The sequence below is a fragment of the Aspergillus novofumigatus genome (genome assembly GCF_002847465.1).
Source record: "Aspergillus novofumigatus IBT 16806 chromosome Unknown P174scaffold_17, whole genome shotgun sequence".
Taxonomy (NCBI): Eukaryota; Fungi; Ascomycota; class Eurotiomycetes; order Eurotiales; family Aspergillaceae; genus Aspergillus; species Aspergillus novofumigatus.
This window is the reverse complement of record NW_020194290.1, coordinates 105,806-116,577: the sequence shown is the minus strand read 5'-3', so window position 1 is coordinate 116,577 and position 10,772 is coordinate 105,806. Positions and strand designations below refer to the sequence as shown.

The window sequence follows — 10,772 nt, the reverse complement described above, 5'->3', positions numbered from 1 at the left end:
CCCTAACCACCCTAAACCCTAACCCTAGCAGCTAGATGAGGGTTTGCTAGATCATATGCTTAAAGAGTTTATGCAAGATGATCAGGTGACCTTCAGGAGCCCTGAGCAGCGCCAGGCATTCCATCTCATGATGAAACAGGTGCCCTATCTCTTCTTAGTACTCCCTACTGCAGCTGGCAAAACAACACTATTCCTTTTTGGGGCTAGTCTAGCTACTAGTCAGGTGACCATGGTGATTGTGCCATTAATCTCTCTGAAGCTAGACCTATCTAGGAAAGCTGCTGCCTTAGGCCTCCAGCCTACTATCTGGGACCCAAATCAGATCATGCCACCTGTCACGGACTAGAATATCTCAGTCTGAGGCTTTACTCTAGCCGTCCCAATAGGCCACGAAGGTATGAAGTGGAATTGCTAGAGAAGGAAGGAAACTAGGTACAGGCGGCTATCATACTAATCAATGTAATAACCAGTCCTAATCACGTGATTGATCAGTTGGTGGTGTCCAGGCTGGACGCCAGTTGCTAGTCAGGTGATCACACAGCCGCGTACACAAGGCGGCGCGTGTCATGGGGGCAGCCCATGACACCACCAGCTAGTTCTAGGCTTATCTTAGTGCAGATTGAGCACCTAGAGCACCCTAGATTCAATGAGCTAGCTGATCATCTGATTACCCAACAGAGGCTAGCGCGAATCATCTGGGATGAATGTCATCTGATTCCACTAGCTAAAAGCTATCGGCCAATCATGTCGCGGGCCTGGCATGCCCTAGCCCTACCTGTGCCCATGGTATTCAGCTCAGCTACCCTACCTCATCACCTGCAGGCTGAGCTAGTTGACATGATGAAGCTAGGGTCCCTACCCCAGATTCCAGTGGTTAGGGCAGACCTTACCCTTCCAAACATGGTGTATAGGGTGGAGAAGGCCCCTGACCGCCTGCCTGAAACAGAATATGCCCCCTATCTCAGGCACTTCATCAAGACCTTTGAGATGAAACATGGCCCATTCAGGTCTAGTACTAGTGCTAGGCCTAGGGCTAAGGTGATCATCTTCTGCCGGTCCAAACGGCTAGTGGATGCCATATCTGAGGAGATGGAGCCTGAGGCAGCCAAATTCCATGCTGATCTATTAGATCAGGCTAAGCTAGATCAGCTAGATCTATTTCAATCTAGCAGGTATATCTTAGTGGCTACTGGCGCCATTGGGGCAGGGTATGATTTCCCTGATGTTGACTTGGTCATCCATTTCATGCCTGGGAAATATGAGATGACTAGTTTCATGCAGGAATCTGGTCGCGCTGGTAGATCACCTGATCAACCTGGATGGTCATATTGCCTAGTGAAGGCATTCTGGATGCAGGCTAGGCCTAATCAGGAAGGTGAAGCCCTAGAGGTCACCACATTCCTGAATTATCTAGGTGATCAGGTCTGCAGGCGACGTGTGATATCTAGGGTTTTCAATGCTAGGGCTATTGAGTCATGTGACCCTAGCTGGGCCCTCTGTGATCTATGTGAGCATAGGCAATCAACACTAGGCCTAGTTAGGCAGGTGGTTAGGCAGGCAGAAGGGCAGAATCATATCCAGATTGATTTCTTTGCAAAAGCAATGAGATTCTGGCATGAAAGATACTGCCTGATCTGCTTTATTCAAGGTAAGCTATCTATTGAATCTATGGATCTATTGAATCTATGCTAACCTATGATCTAGAAGATGAAAACCTGAATCGTCAGGAAGCAAGAATGAGGTCATGTGCTCATGGCACTAGTGAATGTTCTCAGTGGAAGGAATATCAGATGGATGCAACTAGGCTAAGGCAGCAACATGGGAAGCCTGAGGCAGAAACCTGCTGCTTTAGGTGTCTCCTACCTACTAGGGCATGCAGGGGCCCTCTCCTTACCCAGGATGGCCAGGCCTGTTTCTCATCTGATCTGATTAGGGTATTCTGGTGCCTAGTCATTGAGTATAAGGAGGAGCTAGAGCATGACCCTGCTAGCTGCCTAGATACTAGCTTACTGCCTCAGGCTGCTAGGCTAGAGAATGTTATCTTGAAGAGGTGGGAGCTAGATACAGAGATGGTGCTAGGGGCACTATTATTCTATAGATTTGCTATTTCTCATTCTGCTAGATATGGTTGGTAGGCCTAGATAGATCTAGAAGATTCTAGAAGCACTAGGCTAGCATGAGTTAAATATATATTTGTTTTCCCTTTATTCTATATATATTTAGTTATATATATTCACTAGTCAAAGGTCTCCTGAAGTCTGGATGACTATACTATATATATTCTAGGCCTAATGATGCTGAATCACCTCATCTAGTGCCCCTGTGCAGGGACCTATTGAAGCCGAATCACTAGCCTAAACCATACTAAATCAACTAGTCTAGATACCCCACACAGGGACCTATTGAAGCCGAATCATCTAGTTGAGATAGCCCACGCAGGGACCTATCGAAGCCAAATCACTAGGCTGAGCCATACCGAATTACCTAGTCTAGATACCCCACGCAGGGGCCTATCGAAGCCGAATCACTAGGCTGAGCCATACTGAATCAACTAGTCTAGATAGCCCACGCAGGGACCTATTGCAGCCGAATCACCTAGTTGAGATAGCCCACGCAGGGACCTATTGCAGCCGAATCATCTAGTCTAGATAGCCCATGCTGGGCCCTATCGAAGCCGAATCACTAGGCTGAGCCATACTAAATCAACTAGTCTAGATACCCTGCTCAGGGACCTATTAAAGCCGAATCACTAGGCTAAGTAATACCAAATTAACTAGTCTAGATACCCTGCTCAGGCACCTATTGAAGCTAAAACATCTAGTTAAGATAGCCCACGCAGGGACCTATCGCAACCAAATCACCTAGTGTAGATAGCCCACGCAGGGACCTATCGAAGCCGAATCATCTAGTTGAGATAGCCTGCTTATAGGCCTCTCCCTACTAGACCACTAAGTCTAGACCTACTCTCTAGATGAAATCCACAAAACATTAACTTCTATGAATTTTTAAAAATTCTAGACTTAGCATTACTAAGCATACTATATATCATTCTTCTAGTTAAAATAAGGCCTATTCACTAAAAATAGTGATAATTAGTCAGCAGGTAATAAATTTTAAAGTCTTCTTTAAGAATTTTTAAAAAATCAGGAATCATGCTTACATAATCTGACTATTATCATTCTATAGCTAAAAGTCCCTACTATTCACTAAAAATATTAATTATTAGTCATCTAGTACTATACTCTTCATAAATACTAGAAATTATTTTTCTCATAATTTCTGCCTGAATTCTAAGGCTCTGCTAGGCTAATAGATGCCTTAGGCACTAATCTATACCAGGTGGTGGCCTAAAAGGGTATAGGCTTCCCGCAGATAGTGGTCTTGGCAGACCCCAACAAAAATTTTCAACCTTACTCCTACCCTCCTAGTTCGACCACCTTCCTGGTAAATAATCTAGAATTTAATATTAGAATATAATAATTTAGCTAATTAGAATCATAAATTATTTTAAATCATTCAAAAATATTAAGATTTGATAAAGTTAAGGGGTAGGGAGGAGTTACCCTCCTCCCCTCCCCCCTGTCAACCCTAGGATTAGTATGATGCCCTCCCCTAGGCATGGGCGCTTATAGTGTTCGGAATCAGAATGGCTTGTATGACTGCCCATTGTGATATAATCTCTCGTCCATATGAACATCCAACGTGGATGCGGCAACCATATACCCTGTGGCAGATGGTGGCCCGCGGGTAGTGTGATGCCTGATGGATGGATTACAGTCACTGCCTACACAAAGAAATGTTATTACCTTGTCATATCCTGCTAAGAGGAACGGTAGAGCCGAAATCCAGCCTCGTAAGCAGGCTCCAAGTCCACTGAAAATCTCCTTTCTTCCTCTAATTCGAGGAATCTCTCTGGGAATTGAAGGGGGGATCTTCCCGTGCACAAAAATGAGAGCGGCAGAGATGAGGAACATGGTGCTGAGAACGAGGGCGATAAGTAGGTCTGGATAGGTAGAAAACATGAGCTGTCTCGTCATCCTGTGGAATTGCGGGTGTTCTGGTACTGGGTATAGAAAGGAAAGTCTCAGGATTGGATGACTTGAGCTCTGGCAGCCGAATCTGGAAGATATCAGGCGAACATTTATGGGGAAGAATTATGCAGAGGGCCATGAATCATCGCAGCCAAGGCTAACGCGTAAGAACAGATTGTAACCCGACATGCGTCTATGAATCTCAGAAGTAACCTTAGAAAGCGGTCCATGGCCAGCGTATCCACGGACCGAAGACCAGTCGGAGCATGCTAACAGGGGAGATCATAACATCAATTCTAATTGCAAAGCAGTCTCATCATAATCCCACAATTCTGCAATTATTGATTACAAAATTGTACACTTCATTGATGAGAATGACCACCACTCCATGCCGTTCCATGTCCGGTCAAAATTGGTCAACCAACGCCAAATGCGCAGTCATCCGACCGACAATACTGACGGCGAATATGCAGACAGTATTCCGCTGAATTAGCAGGGCATGCTCCCATTCACTGGGCGCGAATTTCATAGCTGTGAAGACGACCACGACACTGAGGGCCAGCCAGCTCGCGAAGAGGTACTGATGAATTGGGTCCTCCTTTTGTTTTGGCGTTGGGGTTGGGGGCGGGGGGGGGAGTTGGTTTTATCACGGAGTATATGAACTCAAAGGCGATACCGCAACAAAGTGGCATCAATGGCATGCAGTAAATACGGTCCTGGAACGACTTGCGGATCATTCCAGGGTAACTAGCGAGCCAGCATACACACATGCCAACGCTCGTTACAGTGAGTGTAGAGGGGTTCTGGCGATACCCGCGAGACGCCTGCAGCTCCTCGACCTGGGACATTCTTAGTAAAAATAGTGTCAGGAGGAACTGTCACTGTAGGCTTCTTTGATAGATCGATGCATGTGTTTTGGGTAGTTAAAATTTTTGTGGACCGTCCATGAGGCGGTACAGTTATTAAACAGAACTGGTTGGCATTTTTGGCGCTGAACAATGAATTGACATCATAGCCGGAAGGGACCTAGGGTCTAGATATGATGACTGGCTTATTGCTTGAGAGGATTCTAGGAAGACATGGGGTCATCTTGCCTGGACTTAACTGTGGTGCTACCAGATGCCTGGCTACAGCATCGCCGCTTTTTCTTTCGTAGGGCTGAATTAACGTAGCATCCGGCGGGGAACGATCCGCACGGCTTAGGCAGACCTACCCATAATCAGCATGGTGGATACGTATACCACTGCAAAGGCGTGGATACAACGGTAGGATGCTCTTCAGTGTGACACTATCTGTTATCTCATTGCGACGGGTCCATGATGGTCCATAGTGTTTGCCATTATATTTGTACATTCAGACGTTTTGCACCCACCAATAGCCGTCCATTTCATTTGGTTCATCCTGTGGAATGCGCCGGCCTCTGCGGAATCTGCGACTCCAGACGATCCCTTGGTTCCGATAAATTCTGCAGATTTACTTTCTGTTCGTCAGGTAACACCTGTGGCAGGTTGATGGAACCCGCTTTACCATTACAAGAGAAATCGCTCGTATCTCTCATACAAATACCCAGCATCAGGGCTTGAGTGAGTGAAACTGCTGCGATAGACACATAAAAAATAACAGGGTTCTGCCTTGCTGGATATCTGTTTGTCCTTGAAAATCTGATCTTTCAATCCCTCCGGCCCTAAATTCCTTGTTCAACCATCTATTGGAGCCATCTGCTCGCATAATTAGCACTGATACGGCGGAAAGTTCAGGTCGCATTGGACCTCAACTTCACGTTTTCTGGGCGCAGCTGCCTACGAACTTCCCAATGCACTCGATTTTCGTCAACATGAGCTTATTGCAACCTCTTTCAGTGCAGCTGATTACTTTGGCACTTCCCTTCAGTGTTCATCTCATCCGCTACGCCCTTTTCAGTGTCCTGATTACCTGTACCCGAAGAGGTTCCCTATCCCGGTACTTTGGTATTGGTACACTGGTATTTCTGTCAGTAATGGAAGGCGCTAGCGCAGTATTACTTCCTTTATATCGCCCACTAGGGGCGTATTTGGGTGCGGATGCCTTCCTACATACTTTACATGCAGTCAACCTCTTGATCCTCCTCGAGCTTGATGGAGCAGACCTTGAAAGGGAGGGTCTCTTACACCCCCACGCGAGCCTGAGTAAGAGAATTTGGAGCGGAGTGTATCTACAATTCAATTATCGAGGCATTCGGACGAAGTGGCAGGTGAAGAACACACCGGATTTCCTGCCCTGTTTGAAACACGCCAAGCGTCTAAGCCCAAATCAATTCTGCATGAGGCAGAGCATTATTGCAGCATGGCAACTCTTTTCTATCGCCCTTACAGTCCGGTTTGTGCAGAGCATTGTACCCAATTCGACGACGTGTGGTGAAGTCCTGCCCTGGATTAGGGAGTTCCTGCGAGCCTGGCAAATCTACATGCCTCTTGTATGGATTCTCCTCGCTCGCCCAACTCTTGACATTGCTTTCCGGCTGATCAGCGTTGCCTCCGTCGCCATAGGCCTAACTACACCAGTCGATTGGCCGCCTCTATTCAATAGCACACTGGACGCTTGGACTCTGCGCCGGTTCTGGGGGCTATATTGGCACCAGTGGCTGCGATGGCCTTTTACAGCCATAGCGACATTCTTGGTGAGGAAGATCTTGAGAATTTCAAAACCAGGGCCGGTGTACAGATACTTCCATGTTCTATGTGTCTTCAGTCTCTCAGGTATCCTCCATCTCATCAATGACGTCCTCCTGGGAGTTCGATGGCGTGAATCAGGCGCTCTGCTATTTTACTGCAGTTTCACTATGGGATTTATGATTGAGGACGGTATCCAGGAGCTGTGGCGTCACATCACAGGAAAACATGCAAAAACACTGTCAAACAGGAGTGATAATGAAGGGCAGTCAAAGGACACTGCCCAAACCATCACTCCTCTGTGGAAAAGATTGGTTGGATTTCTGTGGGTATGGGTCTGGATGAGCATGATGACGCCGGTGTACATCCAGCCATTCTTGCAGGCGGTATGCCGCCATGGTACTGCATCCGATTTCCTTCGCATGATTCGATATCTGAATCCTGAGATTGGGGTAGTGTGTCTGGCGGCAGGAACACTGTTTCTTTGGCGTCACATTGGTATAAGCATCTGACAAGGACACCTGTTCTGCTCGCTGAGTTTGCAGATGAGAATAACAAGCAACATCAGGGATTAGACAACTACGGTAACTGGAAGGTGAGCAACCCTGCGCTAAAGGCCGGTGGATTCAGTTTGAGTACTTCAAAATTTGGTACCCTGATGTGGATGATACCCTTATCCGTGCATCGAGTTGCAGGGGAATTGGCGGCTGAAGAAAGAGTGAACTTATTTTAGCTACAGTTTCAACTCTGTCATTTATCGTCTGTTTCTTAAAAGTATCTAGCTCAGAACATTTAATTAAGGGGGATTCCGCTGCTTTTGACATGACACTGTAGAGTCAAATGCTGACTAGAGAGTGGTGGCCGTTGTATATTATTCAAGCATCACTACTATGGTCACTCCCATCTAATAATATGGACAGGTATTGCTGTAGCATTAGAAACAAGCCAACCTACGAACTACGACTACAGCACCCACCCTCTCACCTCTTCCATCTGCGCATACTACTCCTTGATATATGGAAGCAGCATATGCGGTCCATAAGGCTCCAGCTCCTATTGCAGACTTGGCGCAGGAAGCCCAGTCTCCTTTAGGTAAGACTTAGTTAATTTCTCAATTATGCATCCTCAATCATATTGCTGGGCCTTGCCCACTGCATCCTGAGCAGCTATCATACTCATCCTTTAGGCTCTAGTCTCGGCTTCATGCACGCTCAGATTATCCGGATTACAATCACACTGTACTTATTATAGGCAACTAGCTGGGGTAAATTCATACTTTCATATAAGGATACTAAGTATGTTTGTAGGTATAGGGCTATTAAGAGGTTCAAACTGCATAGATATTAGTAGCTTTACTCCCATTCTTACTTGCTACTAATATAGTTGTAGTCTACAGTATTTAATATCTGCTGTGTGCACAGATGAAGGTTTTAGGGAAGGGCTTCTCTTGGCCGGAAAGCCACTCTACAGGCATGGGGTTTGTAAATTGGTACTACGTAAAGTATGAACTCTATCTGCATTATTTTTTCCTGTGATGGCACTTGCAGATAATTGATTTACGGCTTGGTGTGTGGTTCGTCCTTTCAGCACGTTTCCTTTAGTTTGCTTCAACCGATCCCAAGTAGAATAGGGCCTATCTATAGTGAGCAGGACTACTTTAATCACGCTTAATCTCACACTACAGTTGACAATGCGTTCCATTTTTTACGTTCCATTGCTGATATATCTAGAACAAACGTTTGAGTATCTCATACATCAATCTGATGTTTCTAAGACGGACATGCATGGGTCACAAGCCTGTCAGGCTGTAGTTTCCAGTCCAGGGTCTTATAGCAGAAATTTGCCATTGAAGCTTTGAAGTCAACAAGTGGCTGATAGGGGATAGGTGGTGTATATGCTAATTAGGGAAGAAAACACGAGAATGACCACCAAGAGAAAAGTGGCCAGTGAACACAGGTGATCACAGAGTTATACATGCTAATATTAATAGCGCGCGAAGTATTAAGACTGTAGATTTTTTTAGGACAATAGAACTCTATCTTTCTTTTCATCAGATATTTAAATAGTCTAGTAAATATTGAAACTTACTAGCTTTAATTAAAGAGCATACTAAGTCTAAGGGGGTGTAAATAAACAGAGCATTATAAAAAATATTCAGAATACAGTGACCTGAATGCAATAGTTACAATGACAAAATATAGAAGCTATAAGATTATGCTCAATGAGCAACCACTTATAAGGGGGTCTCGCCATAGTGCGTCTTGTAGAATAAAATGTGCACCTCTTTACTCCTGCACACTAAGGTTGAGATTGTGTTAGCAGCTGAATACATTGTGAAGAGCGGGGGTTGAAGTGGAGGAATCCAGGGCGCTAGCGTGCCCTACCATGCAGCAGTGCCTGCACAGCTGCTGGACATAAAGTATAAAAGATACTATATTTTGCGTGCGGTGAGACTGCCTATTTCCAGGAAAAACCATTGATAATAAGAAATAAGTTGGGGCAATTATTGCCTGGCATGCTGTTAAATTTATATCATAGTATTTTGGGATTGATCTTCATGCAGCCGACTGCAATGAAGGTATTTAAGAGTTAACGTAATTGGTAAGCGAGCGGCCATAACTGTGCGGCCACCATACCCCAATCGACTGTACCGATCGACTTTCCATGTATGATCCGACGACATTTCTGAGATACTTAAAATCCTGAGGACATGAGTCAGCCTACTCCTATTAGATGCTTAAGGGACTCTAAGTATGATAAGTAGATTAAGATAATTTTTAACTTTAGTTACTTAGGTATAGTTATATAAGCTCTTGGGTTTGTTCTATGGGTAAAATAAATTACCTTAAATATGGTTCCTATAGATGTGAAAGTCCTGTATAGGAGACTATGGCAGCATACAGAAGCTAAAATATGGTGGTGCATTGCTGTTACTAATGATTAGGTGGATCTGATGGAAGCATTATTAAAGAAGAAAGAAGAATTAGTTAGTAGTTTCTCCTTTTAATCTAGGGAGAATTAGGACTAATAACCATCTGCTATTTAATTTACAGAACCTGACTATAGATAAGCTTATTACTAATGCTGAACTCCTTATTATTACTAGTTTAGAAACAACTGCAATCCTTCTCAGCAGAGTGACCTATTTTCTACTCTAGAATCCAGCAGCTTATCAGCAGTTAGTTAATGAGGTGCAGTTAACTTTTAGCAGTAAGAGAGACATTAACTTCTTTAGTATTATCTAACTCCTATACTTGCTGGCTTACCTAGATAAAGCTTTATATATGTATCCATTATTAGTGAACAGTCTTCTGCGTGCCATTCCTAAGGGAGGAGTGCAGATTTTAGGGTAGTATATTCTAGAATAGGTTAGAAGATATTAATATATTAATAAGCAATGAGTAATATCATTAACTATATCTATAGATATATATGGCTGTTCCCTAGTGGGCACTCTATCACTGCAAGGAATACTTTACTAAGCCTAATACTTTCAACCCTGAGTGCTTTCTTGGTGATTCTAAGTTTACTAATAATTAATAAGATGCGCTGTAAGCCTGTAACCCTTCAGCATTAGCCCACGGAACTGCCTTGGATAGAAGTAAGTAAACTTAGATATTATATTAGGAAGCTTACTAACTCCATATTTAGCCTTGCATATGCTGAAATGGGTTTGATCCTCGCCCTTATCTTTTTTAATTTTGACATGAAGATTGACCATGATAGTCCATATTAAATTATTTAATTGCACCTGCTTGGCACGTATGCTATTGCGGAACCTGGTGGACATGTAGTAGAGAACCTTATTAATAGCTAATAATTAGTAGAAGCTAATATTAGGAATAAACCAGAGAAATTATGGATATCTGCTGCACTAACATGATGATTATAGAAGGCAGGATTATTAATCCACATGCTAATTAAAGTACACAAGGTACTTAAAGAGGTTGATGACCCCTCATTCTCATATAATAAACTTTTAAAAATAACTTGAAAGGATTAGGAATCCACTGAATATCTAGGAGTATATTTAAAGCAGGTAGGGGAGGGTGTCTTAATAAAATAATATACTTAATGAATGAGGCTTTAAGAA

General features: G+C 44.0%; 3 protein-coding genes across 3 annotated transcripts; 2 read left to right on the top strand and 1 right to left on the bottom strand.

Annotated features, from left to right (window-relative positions):
• Positions 1–28: 28 nt before the first annotated feature.
• P174DRAFT_380592 (putative telomere-associated RecQ helicase) lies at positions 29–2,929 on the top strand (the record flags this gene model as incomplete). The annotated part of the gene is made up of 4 exons (XM_024822992.1): positions 29–334; positions 577–905; positions 1,008–1,536; positions 2,840–2,929. Coding segments are annotated over 4 exons (1,254 nt in total), but the record flags the coding sequence as incomplete, so codon positions are not given.
• Positions 2,930–4,347: 1,418 nt separating this feature from the next.
• Positions 4,348–4,879, bottom strand: P174DRAFT_465244 (uncharacterized protein; the record flags this gene model as incomplete). The annotated part of the gene is made up of 3 exons (XM_024830521.1): positions 4,348–4,415; positions 4,545–4,629; positions 4,682–4,879. 3 exons carry the CDS (start codon positions 4,877–4,879, stop codon positions 4,348–4,350), a joined length of 351 nt encoding a protein of 116 aa, XP_024676947.1.
• Positions 4,880–5,865: 986 nt separating this feature from the next.
• P174DRAFT_380607 (wax synthase family protein) lies at positions 5,866–7,191 on the top strand (the record flags this gene model as incomplete). Its single annotated transcript, XM_024822993.1, has 1 exon — positions 5,866–7,191. The coding sequence occupies one exon, from the start codon at positions 5,866–5,868 to the stop codon at positions 7,189–7,191; it is 1,326 nt and encodes a 441-aa protein (XP_024676946.1).
• Positions 7,192–10,772: the final 3,581 nt, after the last annotated feature.